Genomic DNA, 23913 nt, shown 5'->3' with positions numbered 1-23913 from the left:
GCTAGTAGCCTTCACGACTAAATCCACCACCACTCCCGCACACCTCACCTCCCCCGCGTCGCCTCCTGCCCCCCTCCCTCCGTCCCCTGCGCATTGGGCGGGCAGCTCCCCGGGGCGCCACCAAACCCTAACCATCCCGGCGCCGCCCGGCCGGCCTCGATCCGCTCCAGCGGCCGGCCGCCGAGCGAGGCGCGGCGGGTGGTTGCGCGTGCGGGTCCCGTGGGGGCTCGGCTGCGCGGTGGGCCCCGTTCCCGGCGGCGCGGCGCGGCGTGGGCGTGAAGGCGGTGGAGGCAGAGGGGTGGATTTGCGCGGGGCGATGAGGCGGAGGCTCGCGGCCGCGGCGTCGCGGGCGAGGCCGTGAATGGGAGCGGCGGGGCGCTGCGGGCGGCTGCGTGCATGGAGGCCGGGGCACCGCCCCGCGGCGGGCGCGGGAGGGTGCTCTGGCTCCTCAGCGTCGAGGTGAGCTTGCTGCCTCGATCCGGTGCGGGTTTGGAAGGGCGGGAGTCGGGAGGGGAGTACTCGGAGCTCGTGGATTTGGGGCGGAATGGCCGGGAAATTCCAGGGGTTTGAGCCTGCTCTGGGCGGATTTGGTATGGGCTGATGCGCGTCTCGTGTTCTGACTAAGGTTGATTTGGGAGATTCGGCCTGCTGCTGCGTAGGGTTTTACTGTTTCGCTCCGCACTGTTGGGGCAGGAAATGTTTCTCTCAGAGCTATTTTTGGATGTTTGGGCCACGACCAAGTATAGTTGCATCAGAGTTTGATCATTTTAGGTGGATTTCTTGATGTTTGCCTTCTCATGCTGCGAATATTTATGGTAGGAATAGGTTGTGGTCAAGTGCCATTGGAAGGAGCTGCGCTTTTGTATTGATCCTGACGATTTCCTTTCATTCTTTTCCCTTGCTGCAGATTGTGTTGATTCTAGTCTGGACTCAAGGAGCTGGTGCGGATTCTGCTGAAAGCAAAGCATTGTTTCCGCAAGACGTGGAAGCTGGAGAAAAGGATGTTTACCTTAGCCACTCATGCATCCATGACGAGATACTGCATCAGCGGCGGCGAGCTGGGCGGAAGGAGTACTCTGTCATGCCACAAGTGTACCACGAGCCTCAGGAGAAAGTGGACCACGTAAGAGGACGACACTTGTTGGGTCTTTCGTCTTCGCGTGTTACGCAGAGGAATGCCAGGAAGCCAATACGCATATACCTCAATTATGATGCCGTCGGGCACTCGCCTGACCGGGATTGTAAAAGAGTTGGTGACATCGTTAAGGTCTGTTTGTAGCATTAGCTTCTCATTGCGTCAGCAGCTGTGTATAAACCCGTAGCTTTAATTTTGGTGTTTCTGTTTGGTAGCTTGGCGAGCCTCCTGTACCGTCAGCACCAGGAACACCTATATGTGATCCTCATGGCGATCCACCACTGGTGGGAGACTGCTGGTACAATTGCACCCTGGAGGACATAGCTGGGGAGGACAAGAAGCAACGGCTCCGGAAGGTGCAGTTCTTGTGCTTTTCGTTGTCCCTCTCTGCAACTTAAGTTAGAAACAATCCAAACTTAACTCGACTGTTACAGAGGATGTAGCTTTCCTATCCCCATGTTTTGTTAACTTCTGTTTTGTATGTTGAATTGAGTCATTTTACAGGCACTGGGACAAACAGTAGAGTGGTTTAGAAAAGCTCTAGCTGTTGAACCTGTCAAGGGGAACCTGCGGCTCAGTGGGTACTCAGCTTGTGGTCAGGATGGAGGTGTACAGCTCCCACATGCATATGTTGAAGGTAATTCACCGTTACAATGAGTTGTTTTCTAAGTCTTGCCTTCTGACTGCCTGACACTATATTGTAATATGAATCTCTCTTGAATTGCAGATGGTGTTTCTAATGCCGACTTAGTCCTCTTAGTAACTACTAGACCGACAACTGGTAACACCCTTGCATGGGCTGTGGCCTGCGAACGTGACCAGTGGGGTCGAGCCATCGCAGGTTTGTCAATCAACACACTCTAGCATGCAAGCATTCAAATGTGGGGGACTTTATAATGTTTTTCTGACCCAATGTGTATATTCCTTTTTGTTTCTAGGACATGTTAATGTGGCCCCTCGTCATTTGACAGCTGAAGCAGAAACATTACTTTCGGCTACTCTAATACATGAGGTCATGCATGTTCTAGGCTTTGATCCTCATGCTTTCACACATTTTCGTGATGAAAGGAAAAGGAGACGTGGTCAGGTACTCAACAATGTCTTTGCTCACTTTATTCTCGCGCTAACAATTCGATGGGCTCTGCCAGCTTTGCCCATTTGTTGAATAGGCTATTCGGCAGTTACAGTATGAACCTAATATGAAGGCTTAGAAGATAAGCCTGAGAAAGTTTAAATACTTAAAGCATACAAGTGCTTATAATTTGGAGGATTGGGAGTTAAACCTTTTGGTTCTCATATAGAAAGATTTGAGATTATTGAGTGTTTGTGCTATAACAATCGTCATGACTTGGCTTATGAAATAACTATATGCAAGCTGAGAAAGGCATGTAAGCTTCTGTCAGTTGATCAACCAGTTCACCATGGAATTTATGGTAAAATGCCTGCCTGCAAATGTTTCTTGATGATTTTGTGAATGTTTATTGGAGAACATTTGTGAACATGGCATGCTTAGTGTATTGGGCCAACTTTTGTGAACAATGGTTTGAACCCTGTGGAAGAATAGCTTTGGGAACTAGCATCCCACCATAGCTTGTTTCATTGTAATGCTCTACTCGAAAGATGTACCTGTTCACTGGATTGATGAGTAGCATAGCGTGAAAAGTGAAAACTGTGTTGAAATGCTTTCTGTATCTTTTCTAATATAGATTATTCCCCTCTTTCAATGTTTTTCTACTCGTTCTTTCAGGTTACTGTTCAGACTTTGGATGAAAAGCTTGGAAGAATGGTTACTCGTGTTGTCCTACCTCGAGTAGTAATGCACTCCAGACATCACTATGGAGTAAGTCATAACTAAAGATGTGAAAGATTGCTAAATAGAGACATTCGTGGCTGCGGGTGTTTTTCATTTTCATGCTCTTTACTTTGAAAAAAACTGCTTTATATAAACTAACCAATTTCTTTCTCGTGCTAGGCATTTTCCCAAAACTTCACTGGGTTGGAATTGGAAGATGGGGGAGGCAGGGGCACCTCAGGTAGATATGTAGCATGAGTCCTTCATAGTTTTTTTTTGTTTTTTATCGACTGAGATATGTTTGTATTACTTAACTTTCCAAACACGTTCAATTATATATTCACATTTGGCTTACTTTTAGGTTCACATTGGGAGAAAAGACTCTTAATGAATGAGATCATGACTGGGTCAGTGGATACTAGGTCGGTGGTTTCAAGAATGACTTTAGCATTACTGGAGGACAGTGGATGGTATCAAGCTAATTACAGCATGGCCGAGCATTTAGATTGGGGTCGGAATCAGGGAACAGAGTTTGCTGTATCTCCTTGCAATTCGTGGAAAGGGGCTTACCATTGCAACACAACTCAACTATCAGGATGCACATATAATAGGGAGGCAGAAGGTTACTGCCCTATAGTGAGCTATAGTGGGGACTTGCCTAAATGGGCTCAATATTTTCCCCAAGCCAATAAAGGTATGCCCAAATGTGTAGCATAGATCAACTTCTTTCTGACATTAAAAAAGGATGCTAAGTGATGTGGAAAGTTGATAACAATTTAAGCGTACTGTTTGATTTATCTTTTTTACTAGTTCTTACACTCATCCCCTACTAGTTCTTACAGTCATTCCTGCTCCTTCCAGTCACAAAAAATACTAGTCAACATTGCCTTTTGTAGACTGTTGTGATGCACAAAATATCAATTATTTGTGACTGGAGAGAGTAGTTTCAAGAGTTATTTTTGTGTACTAAAAGCGTACAAAATTTGGTTGAGTTTCGGAGATCAAGGCCACAATTCAGCATGCTATGTTTTTTCTAAATAATAAAAGGTACCCTAAAAAAATACCCACCCAAAAGAAAAGAAAAGCAAGGCACTATTGAACAATTGATTCTTAGTTTGTCTGTGCTGTTGGAATCCTTTAATGAACACAATCATTCAAGACCATTATCACACATCATTTTATATTCCATTTGTAGATATTAGCCACAATGTGGCCTTCATGGACTCTATGTCTCAACTGAATAACAGAAACAAAACTAACATAGTAAGTTTGGACAAATAGTGTCCGCTGGGGTATCCAACCACTGTCACAAAAAAAGGAAGTAACAAGTAGCACTATTTTTGCTCGCATGGTTCTAAACATGATATATGGCTGGCGCCCACCCAGCAATGATGTAGATACTAACTGGCAATGTGGCAAGTGTACGGTAACAGGTAGGAGCACCTGTTTCTAGTATATGGCCTAGCCAAACTGTCATGCGTTCTGATCCTTTTATAATTGGATTAAGTATTTATTGTAGTATGCTGCATTTTTCTTTGTTGCATATGATATATATTTGGAATCTGATGTTTGCAGGTGGTCAGTCTTCATTAGCAGACTACTGCACATACTACGTTGCTTATTCCGATGGTTCATGCACTGATGTAAATAGCGCAAGAGCGCCTGACAGAATGTTAGGTGAAGTGCGAGGAAGTAATTCGAGGTGAGGTCGCAAACAACAATTTGGATATATGCTCAACTGCATTCATTAGTTGCATTGTAATTATAAATTTGTTAATAAGCAGGTGCATGGCCTCGACTCTAGTGCGAACGGGCTTTGTTCGTGGATCTATGACCCAAGGAAATGGCTGTTATCAGCATCGCTGCACAAACAACTCATTAGAGGTGAATATACTTAATACTTCGTTCTATCAGTTTGCACAAAGTTTACTTTGCACACAACTAATTAGTGGTGAATATACTTCATAGTTCATCTATCAGTTTGCAAAAACTTTACTTTGCAAACAACTCATTAGAGGTGAATATAGTTCATAGTTCAATGTATCAGTTTGCACAAAGTTTACTTTGCATGCTTTGGGTCCCACTGTCTAGTTTCTTGTGCTAAGTTTTCTTTTGCTGGAGTGTCTTTATTATGATATTCATCATGATATTGTGCTCGAGTAGCTTAACTTTTTTTTTTCTAATGTTTGCCTTGTCCTGTGTTTGGAAATTCATGATGTTTAGGTTGCTGTTGATGGAATTTGGAAGTCATGTCCACAGTCTGGTGGGCCTGTTCAGTTCCCAGGATTCAATGGTGAGTGTTGTTACTTAAGGTGTATCACATCAGCACCACTTTTTCTTATAAAAGTTAATTTTTTGCTGAAGGGGAATTAATTTGCCCGGCGTATCATGAGTTGTGTAATACTGTCCCAGTCCCAGTGACTGGTCAGTGTCCCAAATCCTGTAGTTTTAACGGTGACTGCATTGATGGGACCTGTCACTGCTTCCCTGGGTTTCATGGTCGTGACTGCAGCAGAAGTGAGTATATACTATTCCCCCAACAATCACAGTGGATGTTTCTTTTCTTCTTCTAATCACCACTTTTTTTTTTCTTTTTGTATCTTCTCTAATGTCAAACTGTTGCTGTTCCTAAGAACATATCATTCTAGTCGCAAATACCATTTCGATAATCAATACAATGTTTTGTTCATTGTTTTAGAGCAATTTGTTATATCATGAAAATTATATGTTACAGAAATACTTTAATGAAAAATGTACAAATATCAATTTTCCATATGACATATTTTAATACTTGTGTATTTGAGCGGTCAAAGCTCTCAACATTTGACTGTAGACACTCTAAAGTGGCATCTATTTATCAAATGTCTTGAAAAATAAATGAATTGGGTGTTCAAGGGATACTTCCAGAGTCAAGCAATACCACGAAATAATAGTTTAGGTCAGAGAAGTGGCATGCAGCTTTTTGTTGTTTTGCATCATGTCGATTGTCATCTGTTTATCAGGATGAAACAAATAGACAACATATAAACATCTAACATTTTTGGTAATAGTGTGAATTGCATAGAATGTATTGATTCTTGCAAAACTGACATTTTGAGGTTAGAGGATACAGCAAGGTTCTAGTGTTCGGAAACTGCTGAAAATTTCAGAGTCGCCACCTTCTGATATATTGTAGTGTTCATTCTGTTATTATACCTCACAAATTCACTAACTGCTGTTGGTGTTGGTGAACAGGATCTTGCCCAGACAAGTGCAGTGGCCATGGTATATGCAAAGCTAATGGGATCTGTGAATGTCAAAGTGGATGGACAGGGATTGACTGTTCAACAGGTGAAGCTCTGACTTCTCTTTCTTTTTTATTTACTAAATGCACGCATTGCTTACTGGGTTGGATTCATGAGATATAATACATGGCAAAAGATTTTGCTCAACAGTTGTCACATTAGGCTGACGAATTTTGAAATGTGTGATGAAAGACATGCTAAATATCTTCTATGTTTGCAAACTATATGTTGTGTTCGCTCACAATTGTTGCTCTGTTCTTATTCATGTAAGCAAGAAGTAACATCCTCCTTTCCTTCTATGCAGCGGTTTGTGATGAACAATGTAGTTTGCATGGAGGGGTTTGCGATAATGGTAAATGTGAGTTCCGTTGTTCAGATTATGCGGGCTACACTTGTCTGAAGGGTTCTACAATACTGCCCAGCCTGTCAATGTGTCATGATGTACTTGTTAGAGATTCGGATGGGCAGCATTGTGCACCAAGTGAACTCAGCATACTACAACAGCTTGAAGCTGTAGTTCTGGTGCCAAATTACAATAGGTTGATGCCAAGTGGACGGACCTTCCTTAACTTCTTCAACAATGCCAATTGTGCAGCAGCTGCGAAGCGGCTGGCCTGCTGGGTATTGCTTTCTTCCACCATTTCTCTTAACATTTTTGTCATGATTTTCCCTGTTCTTTTTTTCAAACTTCTAACATAAGCTTGTCAGCGTGAGCTCATTTCAAGATTAGGCTTGTGCTCACTGTTTCTGGAAACAAACAATAAATGGAAGAGCGTGAATCTCGCATTAAGTCAACCAACAAGTAGCACTTTAGATAAGCATGTATACAAAAAAGATGTCAGGATGCATATTATGTTAACTGTTGGTGCTATTTAAGCTAATCGCTAGTATATTGACTGCCCTTGCTATGTTCATTATCTAGTGTCATCAATTATATCCCTTTTGTCATTTGGAGAACACAAGATAATGTTTTAATGTGACTTCGGCGAATTTGTCATCTAGCAATGAATAAACTTGTCCTGATTAAATTCCTGTTATCAGATCTCAATTCAACGGTGTGACGAGGATGGGGACAACAGGCTTCGGGTATGCTACTCTGCATGCGAATTGTACAATTCGGCTTGTGGAGCGGGTCTGGATTGCTCAGATCAGACCCTTTTTAGCAAGAGGGAAGAAGAGGAAAAAGGTGTTCCGTGCACAGGATATGGCGAGAAGAAATCTTTCTGGCTATAACTTCTCCCGAGCTTCTTCCCATGCTGCTCTGGAAGAAGCTCAGCAATGGTGTAAAGTATAATTGACTGTTTTCTCTTCTTTTTTCCTTTTCATCCACTACTTCCCAATTGTAGGATACGGGAAGTAGGAGGTTCATTTCACCTAGGCACCTGAAGATGGGTGCTTGGTGTACAAGCTGTGTTGGAGTGGGCTCTTTGTTAGAGGTTAGTCTGACTGGAAGAGAGGGGAGTTGGGGGAGATGGAGGTGGATGGTAGATTCTTCGTTTTCGCTTCAGAAATAGTGAAGGGAATGTAAAGGTTGATGTGTGTTGTAATCCATAATCCTTAACAGAATCATTTCAATGAGAGCCCCTGTGTTGTCTCATGACTGGCCTGAAGTGCATCCGTATGATCCCAACACCCAATACGATGTCAGCTCTTGTCTGGTTAAATCATCATAGAGTTGCTGCTGCTTTGGAAATTTGATTTGAATAGCCATTTGCAAGCAAGAATGGAGCCTAGCAAGCAAATTTTAGGCCATGGCCTCGTGCCGGTTCGGTGAAAGCATGACAGCCATGGCTGGAGAGCTGCTGGTACTCAACATTCACGTATAAGAACCTGGTGGTGATTTGAGGGACCTGGCGGTGATTTTTACGTGATAAACTGTCAGTGCAAATGGGTAGGTTTGCTGCAATCTTCTCATGACCGCCCATGCACATTTCTCGTCATCATATAAGAACTGAACTAACAAACCTCTCGTTCCCATGAGATTCCGCGCGCTTTCTCGTTCCCAGCCGGTAAAACATCGCCCTTCCATGGTGATGGTAGTGGAACTAGAGGCTCTCCGACGCTAAGGAGAAAGAGCGAGCAAACCGATCCAATCCAATGGGCATGTCAATACGAGATCGGCCGGAGCACTGCACACCGAGCCGTGTCGTGGCCCTTGCCGCCGTCTGCCTCGTCGTCGTGCTTTGCACATACGCGACGTCTTCTCCGGCCGGCGACGCCGCCGGAAAGGAGCAGAAGTACAACATATGGCGGCGCCGATCATCGGCAAGTCTAATTCTAGGACCATTTGTTCTTTGTTCAGGATTGTTACTACTGCAGCCTAGTCAGGCCTAAACCCTAGCTTAATTCTTGGCATTGTTAAAGTTATATAAGGCCTTCGCTCCCGACGATGATCTGGAGGTGGCGCTGCGCGGCGCGGCGTACGCGAACAGGACGCTGATCCTGACCGTGCTGAACGAGGCGTACGCGGAGGAGGACGGCCTGCTCGACCTCTTCCTCCAGAGCATGACGGAAGGGGACGGCACAGCGCAGCTCATCGACCACGTCCTCTTCGTGGCCATGGACCGGCAGGCCTTCCGGCGGTGCAGGAGCCTCGGCGGCCTCAGGTGCTACCTGCTCCGGCAGAGGTACGGCACCCACGCCGACGATGACCTCGCGTCGGAGCAGCTCTACATGTCCGACGGCTTCATACGCATGATGTGGCGGCGGATCCGCTTCCTCGGCGACGTGCTCAAGCACGGCTACAACTTCATATTCACTGTACGTACGTCAGAGATCATGCATTCGCGTCGCCTTGATTTGGCTCATGCTTACTAGACTTGGTTGTGTTGATTTTCGCAAGGATATGGACGTGATGTGGCTGAGGAACCCGTTCCCGAGGCTGGACCTTGGCGACGGCGGCGAGGACCTCCTGATCAGCTCCGACAAGTTCAACGGCGTGGCGCGCGACTACGTCGGCAACGAGCTGAACACGGGCTTCTTCTTCGTGGCCTCCAACGGCCGGACGACGGCGCTGTTCGACGAGTGGCACGCGGCGCGGCGGGGGTCGCCGGGCATGAAGGAGCAGGACGTCCTCAACGCAATGAAGCGGCGCGGCGCGTTCCGGCGGCTCGGCGTGCGCGCGCGCGTCCTGGACACGGCACGCTTCAGCGGCTTCTGCCAGGACAGCCGCGACGCGGCGCAGGTGGCCACTGTGCACGCCAACTGCTGCCGCACCAAGCGGGCCAAGGTCGCCGACCTCAGGGCCGTCCTCCGCGCCGCCAGGCGGCTGAACACAACGGCAGCGGGGCTGAGGTGGCCGCCGCACTCGGAGTGCGTGAAATCGTGGGCGTGAGAGGTGAGACCAGGAACGCTGGTCCTGAGGTCTGGTCGTGTTCTTCTTGCCGTGTCTATCCAGGTAACAATGCAGGGCAGCATTGTAGCACTCGTCATACTTTTAACATATTGTTTTTTGTTAACCAAAAATAGGCAATCTGATGGTAAAAAAAAAGAAAGAACTTAAGCAATTCTGATCTGTAAAGTGCAGGAAACAACTTCCTTTGGTAATTCGGGAAGGTATGCTTTGTTGCTTTACACTTGACCCATCAGACATCCAGCATTGCAAGCTTGATTGACGTGACGTGTCACGAATTTAAGTGAAGGAACAACGTGAGAAAGTACTAGGATAGCAGAAATAAAAAGGAAAGCACTAGAATAAGTGAATGTTTCGTTGCGATTTCTTTTACAGCTGGTGATTCATCAAGGCCGGACATAAGCTTATTATTCACAGGAACTCTGCATTCTTTGCACTTGGTGTAGGTACAGGAAATCCTGCATCTGAGCTCAATGCATACACGTTAAATATTCTTCATATGGAAGAGACAATTCCCTGTCACTAGGGCCAAAAAGTTACAACAGCTGATGCAACTGTTATCCATACCAATGATTACATGTCAACATTTTCGTTTCCACCAGACTGTAAATCCGAGCACAAGGACAGTGCCTCGTGATAGTGCGTGCCTAAAACATTCTTATCTACTGTACAAGCATTGCATGTGCAACAGTTCTACTAACCTTTGCCAAGCCTTCAGCTATTAAGCTCTTTTTCTGCTTAGAATTCACGCAACCTGCAAAATTTCCTGACGCTTGATCTCGAATACCTTCTGAAGTGCATCCTCAACAACCTGCACAAGCAGAACGTTCACATTATTGCTACACAGATTTACGTTTATCCATCCTCCATAATATGCACACTAGTGCAAGGAGGCTAATATGCGCACTAGTACAGCTATACATTACCTTGTCTGGAGTTGAGGCACCAGAAGTAACACCAATTGTAATAGGCCCCGCGGGTAACCAGTTCTCTTTCTCGACAAGTTCACCATGCTGTTAAATAAGCCAAATTTCAGTAAAAATTTGAAGTTCACCCTTTTTCAATTTATTAACTATTCAACACAAAATCCCTTCAAAATTCTTTTGTTTTATTTTAAAAAAGAATTAGTCCTGGTTAAATAAAGAAGCATTTGTGGAGGGTATTAGAAAGTACATTTAGCTTGTAGCTGATCCTGTTTCCTGGGCCAATCCTTTGTTCACTGTCGATCCAGTAGGATGGAATTCCACTGAGTTCTCCAATTTCCTGCAAATGAGAGGTGTTACTGGAGTTCCATCCTCCAACCACCAGAATAAGGTCAACTTTCTCCTTCACCAGCTGATACATAGCATCTTGCCTTTCCTGAGGTATCAAATGGATGGATATAAATCAGTACAGCATCAAATGGATGGATATTAAATCACTAAATCAGTACAGTACATGTAAAAATAAGAATATATCTATCTCCTGAAGAAACATTTTCTAAAATCAAAAGTTTAGAAATTAGATCAGCTATGATCCATTTAACATTGGTGTAAGAGAAGGATATGCCAATAGCTGTCTCAGTTTCCTTTGCAGGCAGCATAATGGGGGACCATATCAGACCATTAATGACTAACTTCTCCCACCAACTGTAAGTTACCCTTTTCTAAACATTACAGTGCAATGTGATAATTCAAACATTGCCAAAAGGTCCTCGCAAAGAAAAAGACAGACAAGCTCCACATTTTAGCCTCACATAAAGATTAAGCAGTGCTGTAAGGTTGCTGTTTCTGTTATTAAATATATCGCACAGAGTATCAATGGAGTAGGTGTTGATCTACGTGATCAATGGGAACATGCAGTGGTGTGTCTATTAGACATGAATGTGGGCAACTTTGGAACACAAACTTATTTGAAAAGTGAGAATGTTGTTCCCTTAGGTACAAGTATAAACACCTTGGGGTAATCTAGATAATATAGAAACAACCAGTTTCTGAAATCATCAAGAAACCATATGTTTTGGAGTGCATCACATAATATCTAAAAGGGTTGGGCTAGAAGGCTCTGGATTGTGCAAACTGACATTTATGTTGGAGAAACACACTTACCTGAGTAGCATCACAAATAGTGTTGAAGGCCATGAAGTGATCATTGACATTTTCAACTCCATACTTTTGCATCATAGTCCTCTCAACAAGTTTCCCTATTAATCATACAGCATTACAATCAAAATGGTGTGTGCCAAAATAATCTGCATTGCATAAATCACAACATATAGCTATAAAAGGGTAGCAGAGACTGGTAACATAACCCACCGATTTCTTCAGTTTCTCCTTTAAGCATTGTTGTTTGATTTGCAATACCCACCATATCAAGATCAACATCAGGATCAAATCCTGGAGAAACAGCGTTTTTGAATTTCTGCAGTCGTGTATAAAACCGTTTTGTTAGCCATTCCTTTCCAGCATGCCAGTGAATGGATAGCCTGAGCAAAGTCCTCAGTCCTTACCTCAAGGAACGCCTCTTTTGTTGAGCTAGACCCATCAAGTTGGCCACCAAGTATATAGTCGCACACATAGTTCGCCTATTACAGTTGAAAACACTTCAACTTCATATCTATGGGCTATGGCTGCCTTCAAGACAAAGTATGAAAGAACAGCAAAATGTAAAACTTGTTTTTATGTACCTCTGCTATATTCTTCACAATGATGTACTTTCCTGCAAAAGAAGCAGTGGCAACAGTTTCTTCATGTGAATATTTCCCATGAATAATTGAAGTATAATCACTCTTCTTGTGCTTTTCAACCATGTTCCAAACCTATATTGAATAATGGATCTCATCAGCCAGATACAATACGTTTTTCACTTAAGGAACAACGAGTCAACGAGGCACAAAAGGCTTAACAAAAGGGTGGTGTCCGAAACGAAAATATACCTTTGAAACCCAAGGGCAGGTTGTATCAACTATCTGCACTTTCTTCTCATTTAGTGTGTACATCTCCTCCACAGCAGCTCCGAATGCAGGCAACACAACAACATCTCCTTTTCCAACGACATCGAAATCCTTGATACCCGCATCAACAGGAATGATTTCTACACCCATCTCATCCAACCTCTGCACGCCCAATCAAAAGAATTCAGATCAGAGATGCACACTGGCCTCTTACAACAAAAAAGAAGGTTGGGACTTGGAGGTTATGACTTCTGTTTTGCACAAGGGAACATCAACACTGAGACCCAATGGAAATGAAAAATGAACGCGTTCACCAGAACAAATGTACAATTTAGCAATTTATCCCTGAATTGGACAAAATCTCATACATGGCAATCTCTATTGCTCGTAAGAGCCACCCATCACCCATGATTACGAATGAGAGAGTCCACTGATTACGGATTCCATTACCTTGTTGACGGTTGGGTTGTGGATGATTTCGTTGGTGAGCCAGATGCGCTCCTCGGGGAACTGTTTGCGCGCCTCGTAGGCGATCTGCACTGCGCGCTCGACGCCCCAGCAGAATCCGTAGGCCTCCGCCAGCTTCACGGTGACGGGGCCCCAAGTGTAGTGGTTGCCGTTCTCCTTGAGCGTCTTGATCACATCGCCTGCAAAATCCAATCCGCCCCCACTCCCTCGTCAATCAACCAATCAATCAGGATAAAAAAAAAATCAACGGATCCCTCCCTGCCCCGCGGCAGCTAGCACTTACTGGTGTACTCCTGGCTCATGAGCTCGAGCGTCTCCTTCTTGTACCCGAAGCCCTTGCGGTTGTAGTTGTCGCTGCGGGTGAGGTTGTGGCGAAAGGCCTTCTTGTCGAAGTCCGGGTCGAGCGATGCGGCCGCCGACGCCGACGCCCCCGAGGCGGGCGGGGAGGCGTCGCATCGCACGTTGGAGGGCGCGCGCCGGCGCCGGCGCCCTCCCCCACGGGAGGAGGAGGCCGCCGGGGAGAGGAGCGCGGAGCGGAGCTGCGTGGTGATGGTCGCCATCGCGGGCGTGGGCCTCGTGGCGGAGGCGTCGCTGGGGAGCAGAGCACTAGCGGAATAGCAGCAGGAGGAGGCGGACGGCGAATGGGATTAGCGGGTAGCTCCTCTCCCCGGCTCGGGGCCCCGCGCTCTCTTATCCCTGCGGCTCTCGCGGCCTCCGGCCTCGCCCTGTCCGACGCCGTGGCCCCCGTGGGGCGGGAGGGGGATATTCCGTGGCGCGCACGGCTCGGCTGCCCGGGCCGCCGGTCCCTGTCCTCTTGTGGACGGACGGGTCAGCACGGGCACGGCACGGGGAGATGAAATTTCCAGAGCGGCCGGTCGGGTCGGGGGGAGTGGCGCACCACGTTTTCCTGACCCGCCCAAATTGTCGGGTGCGGGAGTCAGGGAGTGAGGATTATGGGCCGGTGGAAGGGACGCTGGACGGTGGAACTGCTGGCTGACACGCTGGGGAGACCACTCTGCGATAGTGCGGTGTCGAAAGAGAGACGCCGCTAGTGGGACGCACGGATCGCCACAATTTGGGTTGGCTTTGATTGCCTTTCCATCCAGTTTCCTTCCCTGCGCGGTGGTGCGGTACTAGGATGGATTTTTAGCTACAAATCGGTTCGTGCTTCCTCCAACTGTTCGGAAGCATGTGCTTCGTTACACCTTTGGGATGCATCAGGGATAAACAGCAACGAGTCACCCTTTGGGAACAGGGCACAAAGCAGGATCCAAGATAGCGATGCTTAAGGTCAAATACTCAAATGCGACTTCCAAACACATGCTTATCACGCTGACTGACACAAGTCCTCATCGGTCGCGTGAAAACGACCTACACGTGGATGGAAACGGACTTCCCTATTTCTGAAATCACGCAACACGTGAAACTGGGTTCAAGAACATGTGCCTGGAAAAAAGGGCTCCGATGGTCAGGCAGGTGCCCCTTTCGAGTTATGGACTCTCACGCCGTTTCTTCCAAAGCCAGGCCCATCGGATGCTGTACGACGACGCAACTGCGACGGCCGCTCGCTGCCCACGAGCGAGATTGGTCAGGGCACATGCCGAGTGACAGAGAGACTTTTACAGCGCAGCAACAACCCCCGCGCCGTTGAAGCGCGGCGGCGCGGTGACCCTCCGACGTCTCGGCGCGCGCGTATATATATGGTCGTGCCCCAGCGATCGAGGGCCGGCGGCGCCGCGCGTGCGGAGCCGAGCTTGCAGCCCCAAGCCCCCAACCCTGGCTGGCAACCCACCGCCACCGGCCACGCCCTGCGCCACCGCACTTTTTCCCCGTGCGCCCCGCCGACGCTCCCACAGGCTTGGCTAGCAAGCCCCGATCGTGCCCGTGACTCGTGGGGCGCGCGCCGCGCCGCTCAGCGGCAGCCGGCAGCGGGCATCTGCGCTGCGCCGGTGCCACCTCTTCCGCAACAAATCTGATCTGATGAAAGCGAAACGCGGTTTCCATGCGCCTGCTTCCTTCAAAACTCACGTCCCAAAATTATGAATACGCGCGCACACAGCAACTCACCGCTGGGGACTGGTCCAAACCTCTTCGATATATATCAGTACTACCGGGTAAAATAACTAGTAGTAAAGATAGTTATTTAGTATCGGTTGATCTGTCCAATCGGTACTAAATTAGTCTGCCACGTCATGCGTGGCAGAGATCAATTTAAGTACCGGTTGGACCAATACTAACGTCCTTTTCTTTTCCTTTTCTTTTCTTATTTTGTTTTCTATTTCTTTATTCTATATTCATATTTATTTCCTTAACGTATACAATACAAGTTCTAGTACGCTAATATATATAAAGTTGTATTAGATCTATAATATTATATTTGAAATAATATATAGAGAGAGAGACATCTTGTGCATACACATTTATGAATAATATTACATTGCATCAACACTTAAAAGTTGAATATTTGGATCAACTATTTTGAACCCGAGTCCTGACGGTGATGCATATTTGATCCATCATTATGGAACTCCCCCGCTGGATTTACTTCGTCCAGAAGAAATCCACTGAGTTGTTCTTAGATTGCCCTGATTTTTTCCGTCTCGAGGAATGCTTCCTTCACGTCTCTCATCTGTGTCATTGGTGAAGGTTATTATATAGTAGATCAATGGGTCTGCACAATTAGAACTAGTTTATTGTTAAGAAATTTATCTACGTACTCTGAATTCGTGGTCGGTTATACGCTTAGGACCTACAAAGTCATGGATGAACTCACATACGTAGTATCTGCATAAATTATTCCCCGAGTTATATCTCAAACATTATATATATGGCAAAAAAAAGTTATAAAATATTTGTTGTGTTCAAGGAAGTGACACGAGATGTGCAAATTCAATACATACCGAGAATTCATGCTTGAAATCAAGTTCCTCCTTGAATTCACCTGTGTGATGTCGACAGAAGCGAGCCCATGCTTTGTTAAAAATGTTTATGAGGTTGGTATATTTATCTCTTGATTTCCTCAAAGAATCCATGTATAGACCGCACTTCGATCAACCACGATAACAAGGAATATCAGGTGGAAGCTGTATATATATATACATAGCCAAAGCTAGTTAGTCTTATGTTTAACTGCTAGTTCGAAAATGAAAAGAGATGGGAAACACGCTCACTCAAAGTTGTACAGTAGAGTACGTACTTCTTGTAATGTTGGTTGTCTAGGAACTTATATATGTTCTTCAAGGTTCGATTTTGTTTATCTCTTACCGTTGCCTCGTTTATAACATCCGGATCCATGAAGCCGATGTCATAGTATCCTTTCCTCCGGTAAGTTTAAATCTCCATCCTACATGATACAAAATAGAATAGGAGATAAGATGTCGCACAATGACTAGAGCGGAGATTTTGAAGTTAGAGCAAATTAAACACTTACAGAGCTCAGGAACTGATGAGTGATTTGTCAAGTGCGTCTTGATTGTAAAGGAAATAAAGTTTCTCGAGCGGCACATTTATAATGACATTCCCACAGAAATAATGTTGATCTCCAATCCAAACTTCGAGCATGAGTAAACCGGTGGCTGAAGCCTCCATTTACCATTGGTGCAATTTGTACATCTTCGTTGGAAGACGGTCCACCAACTGCAGCCACACAAGCTATTTCTCTAACTCAAATTTTCATTTACCAGCCCCAATGTGCTTTGGGATGTGATCCTCCCCTCGAAGTTGAGCTACGGTGAAATTTGTATCCTTAGCGATATAAGCAGGTTCTTATCAAACTTCAAAAGGACCTGGAGCGGGGCAATCGATTGGTTGGATTTGGTTTTGAGCTGCGGAATACTTGACCCCATCTGATAAGACTTTGTTATTGAGCAATCGTAGTCAGATAGCAGTGGTTTCTCTGGCTTTTTCTCCTAGCTTCTAATGAAAGTTCGAAATTTAACCTTATTAAGTGGTGGATCTTTCTTCACGGGAGACTTTGGTGCGAAGTGATCTTTAACCTCAGCATCCACTATTGTGTTGATTTCCATATCAGTCATATCGTAAGTTTTCTTGGACTCTGGTTTCTTCTCCTTTGACTTCTTTTGCTTCTTCTTTGTAGCCGCTGTAGGTGGAACTGAAGGCGTTTTTAGCCATGTAGCCTTGCTCATAACAAGGGAGATGGACTCATGCTAGGATCCTTGTCAACTAGTGGAGAGTGTGGACTCATGCTCGGATCCTTGTCAGCTAGTGGACTCATGCTAGGATCCCTGTCAGTTAGTGGAGAGGGTGCCCTAGCAATGGCGTAGGTGATCTTGCCCTTGAGCCCTGAGGAGATGATCCCAAGGTCGGGGGATTCGGTTGCGGAATTCTCATGTTTGGTCCATAAAATCCAACCATGGATGGCTTCTCCTAGATTCTTTCCCCATCACCTCCAGGTACCTCCAGTTCGAGGTCATCCTATCTGTCGACCACTCAGTCCACCCCTTAGCGTAACTGCGAACTGGAATCTCCATGCCATGAACTGTTTGGCCTTGGGTCAGTTGTTCAGCTACACCATAAGCCACCACGATGAGCTTGTTTCTCACGGGAGTAACAAGCTCACAAGAGGCCCTCCTAGTGATGTCGCCCATGGGGTGGCATTGGTTATCCTCAATCATGTCGGAAGATCCTCCAGCTAGGACTTCTGTGGAAGCGACGCTACTTCGACACTGAGAGGGGGCTTACATCGATATTAGCCCCTGTTGATGTAACTGCTTGTTCACTGGCTTGTTTGCTAAGAGCTATAGTCACACGGCGGTCGATGGCTTTCTCCATTCTTACTTCTGTTAAAGCTACCTGTTCTTTCAACTCTCATAGCTATCGTGCGTGTTCGACCTTACTTCATTGGCAACTTCTGTAGGAATCGACGTTGACGGGACCATAGACCCGGGGTCCTCAATGGGCCCACTTTCCAACAACGCCTGGTCTAATAAGAGGCGCCGCGATACTGCATGCCTGGACCGGCCCAACAACGCAACGCAGGCCGAGACTAAGATCCGGCCACCGACCTGCTCCTACGACTAGGAGGCCTGGTCGGCGCCCCGACCAGAAGGGTCCAATCAGGGGTGGGACCATAGTCTGACCCCGACCAAGTTCCTCCAACCGAGGATGCACCGTACCGACCACACCCCTCCCCCCGACTGGCACGGCCGGGGACAATTGGGACAATCGACCGGGGATGCCCGCTTGGTGTGGGCTCAGGGAGCAGGTGGAACGAATAAGAGGAAGCACCCAGGTCAACTACCGTACGAGGAACCGTACCGCACCACATCCTGCACACGCCCCGCACAGTGCCGCCGCAACCTACCCGCTACAGCAGAGTGGCCTGACGAGATGAACAGGGACTGAGGACGGCGGCCATACTGTACCCGACGACGTGGGCCTCGATAAGACTAGGTAGCTCTCTCTCTCTCTCTCTCTCTCTCTCTCTCTTGTAAGGCTGCCCCCTTTACTATAAAAGGGAACAAGCCCTCCCCGTCTGAAGACAAGGTTTGATAGGCAGACACTTCTACTCATTCCATATGCGCGCGCACTCTCGAACACATAGCGCACATCTGAGCCCCCGGTCATTCTCTCCCACTCGGACCAGAACACGACCAGGTCTCAAACACCCCCTTTCATCCCTCTCGTTTGTACCCCCACTGCAAACTTTGAGCACCGGAGCTCAGGAATATAGTCGACCGACCGACCCCGACTGGACGTAGCATCCGTTGCCCGAACCAATATACATCATGTGTCATTGTGTGCTAGGCCATATCCGATCTAACGCACGGTAAAACTACTAACACTTACTTGTCGGCCGGATTCCGCACCGACAGACGTGGTCACGAAAGGTAAACTTCCATGGAATTACTTCTTGCCTCGGCAACGTCCAGAGTGTTCTGGATTACCTAGTGCCATAGTCAGCTCGTCCTTCTCTTGATCAGGCACGAAAGATCCTTCGGCCGTAGCCTTTATTAACTCAACAAGCCTCGTTGCCATTTTTGTCAATTCTTAGCTGAAAACAAATTATCCATCTTCGGAATTGAGCGTGCCGCCATGAGCATAATACTAATGCTTTGCTCGCTTCAGCCATTTGAGAGTCGCCGATACGATTCCCTTAGCAATTATGTCATCTTCCATCCTCTTCCATTTGATGAGCCCCTTCTTGTAACCTCCTGGTCTAAGACGATGAAAGTATTCTTCTGACTAGCATTGTCGGTGTTGGTTTTAGTTGCCTTAGCACTCTATTGCAATGCCTTGAACTGCACAAATGAATTCTAGTGATATCTTAACTTTGGGTGCTTCGTGAAATCTAGTGTAAGGCCCTTCTTTACATAGTCTTTGTTCAGGTTCTTCTTGTATGTCTGAAAAGCAATTGCACCCTTCCTAAAGCCCCAATCTTTCACTTTTTCTTCATCTATACCTTGGAACATGAAGTTTTCTTTTATCTACTCCCATATCATTTCCTTCTCTCGCTTAGGGACCACGCTTATGGGGACCACGCTCTCATCGATTTCAGGGCTTTTTCAAATCTGAAAGTTTATTGGGTTGTTATCCCTAACAAGAAACCCAATTTGATTCACCAATTTGATCTTAGCATTGTCTAGCGCAATTGGTTCACACTCTACATTAAGTTCCGTTATGATGATACGGCCCTCTAACTTTTTCTTCGGGCCTTGTTTCCGTTCAGGCCTGCTCGATCCAAATGGCTGAAAACAAAAGAACTATTAATTCCCAATAATCTTGAGAACACTTGAATGAGTGACATCCCACGAAATGGTCAAAACTTCGGTAGCACCTCCCCTATTTCACCATGAATGGATGAAGCCTGAGCTGGAGGAAGAAGATGCCTGATTTATAGGAGGGAAGTTAGTACTGGTTTAGAGCTTCAATTGGTACTAAAAGTTGCCAATTAGTATCGGGTGAAGTCTCCACCTGGTACTAAAGGCCCTCAGGCACATTAGTATTGGTTGGTGGCTTCGACCGGTACTAATGGGTGACTTTCAGTACCGGGTGAAGCCTCCATCCGGTACTAAAGGGATCACGGGAGCTCCTGAGAAACTAGCCGTTAGATCCGATACTAATACTCATATTAGTACCGGATCAAAAAACAACCGGTACTAGACCTCGGAACGAGTACTGAGTTTTCCAGCAGTGACTGTCAAACCCAATACAAGATGTGTATGCACATACGCTAATAGTACGAACTAAAGTCTTAGCGTCTCACGCTGACCCGAAAAACTATTTCTGCGACTCGATGCACCAGCCATCAGGATCTAAGCGGCTAGAAAAATTCTGCTCCATGTGCACGCTTGATCGGCTTCTTGTTCGTGCCCTCCTCGATTTCGAACAACTACCAGGCCAAAATCTACCTCTAATGCTGCTCGAGTGATGCTCCATCAAGTTCCTGACGCTTGATCTCAAACAACTTCCGCAGCGCGTCCTCGACGACCTGCATACATAAGAATTTGGCGTCACACTGGTACGATGCAGCTGCTGTCTGCTGAGCACTGGAACAGGTGGTGTAAGTAAAAAGAAAAGTGCATCAAAGCTAGATCTGCATCTGCTATCCTGTCAAATGGTACCTTGTCCGGAGTGGAGGCACCAGAAGTAACTCCAATCATGATGGGTCCTAGGGGCAGCCAGTTCTCTCTCTCAACCACCATGCCGTCCTGTCAGGCAAATCCAATTCAGTCATAATTCACACAGATCTACTGGACTTTTTTTGCGGGTGCGATATACTGGATTTTAATCTTACACATGCCTTGTATCTTCCTGTATCTGTATTAGTGTGGTTTGATGCACTCTATGCTATGGAGTGAAAACACACATCAGCAAAAATAGAAATGCATCTGGTGTCCAAGTACATACCTTTGTCTTGTGGCTGATCTTGTTCCCCGGTCCTATCCTTTGCTCTCCGTCGATCCAGTAAGACGGGATTCCATTGCGCTCTCCGATTTCTAGCAGATGAGAGGTATTACTGGAGTTCTAGCCTCCAACCACCAGTATAAGGTCAACATTCTCTGTCACGAACTTATGCATCGCATCCTGTCTCTCCTGATTTCCAAGTTGTATAAAGCTTGTGATCATCATTATCCATAGCCAGACATTCAGAGTTCAGACACAAGCTTATAGAGCATACTGAGGACCAGACGACGAGATTATCCCTTTACAGAGTTACCTGAGTGGCATTGCAAATGGTGTCGAACCTAATGAAGTGTTTGTCAATGCTCTTAACACCATACTTGCGCATCATAGTCTTCTTAACCAAAAGTCCTGAAATGCGTAGCACTATTGGCAAACTTGGTGCAACATCGAAATCAAGGCATCCACATATATGTGTAACGATGGAACATGACGATCAATAATCCTGGGGAAGTAACTTACCGATTTCTTCAGTTTCTCCTTTCAGCATTGTTGTCTGATTTACAATGCCCACTTTCTCCAAGTCAGAATCAGGATCGAATCCTGGAGATATAGCATTTTTGAATTTCTGTAATTGCCAAGCGGTTCCATAAGTTAGAGCTATTTGATCCTAAAATGCCGGTAAAACCATCCATGATTCTGTTACTCCTCACCCCAAGAAGTTCTTCCTTAGTTGAGCTAGACCCGTCGAGTTGGCCTTGAAGGATGTAATCGCACACATACCTCACCTACAATATTTAAAAAGGCTACTTTGTCACATAAGGCATTGTTGAGAGGGAAAGAAAATTTTGGAACTACAGCTAGCTAATACAAACACATCAGATATGATTTACCTCTGCTATGTTCTTCACGATGATGTACCTGTCTGCAAAAGAGGCAGTAGCAATAGTCTCTTCATGGGCATATTTCCCATGGATGATAGAAGTATAATCGCCCTTCTTGTGCCTTTCTATCATGTTCACGACCTAGGATTGAATCACACAGTCCTTCAGCCAGATATAACAGTATGACACTGATTCGGGCATGATGATATTAACCAAAGAAGAAACCAAGTGTAGCAGGTTTTGATGAAGTGTTTTTGATTTTTGTTTTTCCCAAAGGAAGAGGCATGGGTACCTTTGAAACCAAAGGGCAGGTGGTATCAACTACCTGCACATTCTTCTTGTTTAGCTTAAACATCTCATCCACAGAAGCTCCAAACGTAGGAAAGATGACAACATCTCCCTCTTCAACAACATCCAGATCTTTAACACAGGAAACAACGGGAATGATTTCTATCCCCATCTCTTTCAAATCCTGCAAATCCAAAAAATGTTCGTTGCGCATCTGCACTTGGTTACCATTTGATACTAATTAATTTAAGCCATATGTGCCAGAGATTATTTTCCACATGAAAAAGAACACCAAGCGACAAAAGCCAAGCACGAGTTGGATAGCACCTTGCTGACGGTTGGGTTGTGGATGATCTGGTTGGTGAGCCAGATGCGACGGTCGGGGAATTGCTCGCAGGCCTCGTAGGCCAGCTGCACGGCGTCCCTGACGCCGAAGCAGAAGCCGTGCTTGTCCGCCAGCCTCACGGTGACCAGGCCTCCCTCGGTGGCGTACACGCCCCCACTCTCCTTCACCTTCCCGATCAGCTCGCCTGCACGATGCACGCATCGACCGATCAATATAATGAAACGCGCGATGGCATGTCCGCATGTGTTGCTGGTGATCGAAGTCGTTGCAGGCACATTTGAGTTGCAATTACTCGTGTGCTTCCTTTTGAAATACGTGTCTATTTACTTGTGTACTGGAGGTCCATGCGGCCCTGGGTCACCTCCCTGTGCCTGAAGCCCCTGCGGTTGTAGTTGTCGCCACGGGCGATGTCGCGGCGGAAGGCCTTCTTGTCGAAGCCAGGGTCGCCGGGGGACGCTGGCATGGCAGGGGGAGGCGAGGAGGAGTGGAGGCAGCAGCGAACGGTGGAGGGCACGCCGTTGCGCCGCGCGGAGGAGGGAGCCAAGCTGAGGTCGAGGCCGAAGCGGGGATGCGCCGTGGTGGTCATGGCCATCCCGATTGTCGATCGATCGCGCCAGCGTGTGCGCGGATACGTGGTCTAGACGCTTAAAGACTCTGGCGAGTATGGCAGTTGCTGGGCGACGCGCCAACGGTTTAAAATGGTTGAGGCCGCTTTCGAGGGTGAGGCGAGCGGATCCGTTCTTTGGCGTGCGGATCCTGCCGCCGCCGAGAGGCATTCTCGTCTTCTCGATCCTGTGTCGTCGGTGTGAGCGGGGATGCAGGCTCGCGATGATCGATCGGTCATGCTCCCGAAAATCGTATGTTTGGTCTTGACAAGTTGGAATGGTTTAGGTTCATCCTACCTTTTCAACCTATCTCATGTTTGGTGAGGATGGATGCGTCCGTTCCATTTTTTTTGTTTGCTTGGAGGGGTCGAGAGAGTTAGGATGGATACCATTTTAACAACATAAGCCACCCTTGTCAGCGGGTCCCACATGTCATCTATGAGTCCCAGGTGTCATCCTCCTTTCCCTTCCCTTTTCTTTTTTTTCCTGACCGACCTTATCTTCTCTACGCGGCGCATCCTCCAACGCTTCACCCCGTGATGCTGGCCTCCACCGTGTCCTCCCCTGACGGGCGTCCTGACACGTCGGCCTCCACTGATGGCCTTTGCGCCAGACTCCCCGATAGCCTCCTTGTGACGCCCCCTGGCCTCGCCTGGCGGCGGCCGACTCGAGCTCGCGCTCGGCTGGCGGTGGCGGAGCTACGCCCCGGCCACCGCCCCTCCCTTCTCCCGTCTCCCCGGCCTCCACCCCTCCCTCTCCACGCCGGCGTCATGCTGGAGCCTGCGCTTGTGCCCAGGGAAAACGAAGTAACGACGCCATCCATGTGGGTTGGAACGGTCCGCTCATTTTGGTGGAATCTATCTAACCTGAATTTGGAGGGTATATTTCCTCCTGATCCAACCCAACCCACACAACTTTTCATCCAAGTAAGGATTCATCTGGGTCGAAACTATCCCGAGCCACT

General features: G+C 46.9%; 3 protein-coding genes and 1 pseudogene across 4 annotated transcripts; 2 read left to right on the top strand and 2 right to left on the bottom strand.

Moving 5' to 3' along the window:
* The first annotated feature begins 6 nt into the window (after positions 1 to 6).
* Positions 7 to 7808, top strand: LOC101779712. Of its 2 annotated transcripts, none has more exons than XM_004981827.2 (16): positions 7 to 459; positions 908 to 1267; positions 1351 to 1491; positions 1640 to 1772; positions 1863 to 1976; positions 2074 to 2222; positions 2883 to 2975; positions 3108 to 3168; positions 3289 to 3621; positions 4503 to 4629; positions 4712 to 4811; positions 5151 to 5220; positions 5292 to 5444; positions 6162 to 6257; positions 6516 to 6832; positions 7253 to 7808. In XM_004981827.2, exons 1-16 carry the CDS (start codon positions 397 to 399, stop codon positions 7442 to 7444), a joined length of 2502 nt encoding a protein of 833 aa, XP_004981884.1. In that variant the 5' UTR covers positions 7 to 396; the 3' UTR covers positions 7445 to 7808. The 2 variants fall into 2 exon arrangements, with proteins under 2 accessions (XP_004981884.1, XP_022678880.1); XM_022823145.1 differs by lacking the exon at positions 7 to 459 and adding an exon at positions 783 to 815.
* A 154-nt stretch (positions 7809 to 7962) lies between these two features.
* LOC101760412 (uncharacterized protein At1g28695) lies at positions 7963 to 9841 on the top strand. The gene is made up of 3 exons (XM_022829639.1): positions 7963 to 8016; positions 8576 to 8971; positions 9054 to 9841. The coding sequence occupies exons 1-3, from the start codon at positions 7963 to 7965 to the stop codon at positions 9543 to 9545; spliced, it is 942 nt and encodes a 313-aa protein (XP_022685374.1). The 3' UTR covers positions 9546 to 9841.
* Positions 9842 to 9970: 129 nt separating this feature from the next.
* LOC101779322 (4-hydroxy-3-methylbut-2-enyl diphosphate reductase, chloroplastic) lies at positions 9971 to 13637 on the bottom strand. Its single transcript, XM_004981826.3, has 10 exons — positions 13247 to 13637; positions 12946 to 13142; positions 12478 to 12657; positions 12229 to 12360; positions 12052 to 12126; positions 11858 to 11963; positions 11651 to 11745; positions 10737 to 10922; positions 10490 to 10576; positions 9971 to 10374 (listed from the first exon to the last, which is right to left on the bottom strand). The coding sequence occupies exons 1-10, from the start codon at positions 13521 to 13523 to the stop codon at positions 10309 to 10311; spliced, it is 1401 nt and encodes a 466-aa protein (XP_004981883.1). The 5' UTR covers positions 13524 to 13637; the 3' UTR covers positions 9971 to 10308.
* A 6698-nt stretch (positions 13638 to 20335) lies between these two features.
* On the bottom strand, positions 20336 to 22936 carry LOC101760011 (annotated as a pseudogene).
* Positions 22937 to 23913: the final 977 nt, after the last annotated feature.

The sequence above is a fragment of the Setaria italica genome, chromosome IX (assembly GCF_000263155.2).
Source record: "Setaria italica strain Yugu1 chromosome IX, Setaria_italica_v2.0, whole genome shotgun sequence".
In the NCBI taxonomy this organism is placed as follows: domain Eukaryota; kingdom Viridiplantae; phylum Streptophyta; class Magnoliopsida; order Poales; family Poaceae; genus Setaria; species Setaria italica.
The sequence above is the reverse complement of the archived record's forward strand: the minus strand, read 5'-3'. Positions and strand labels throughout refer to the sequence as shown.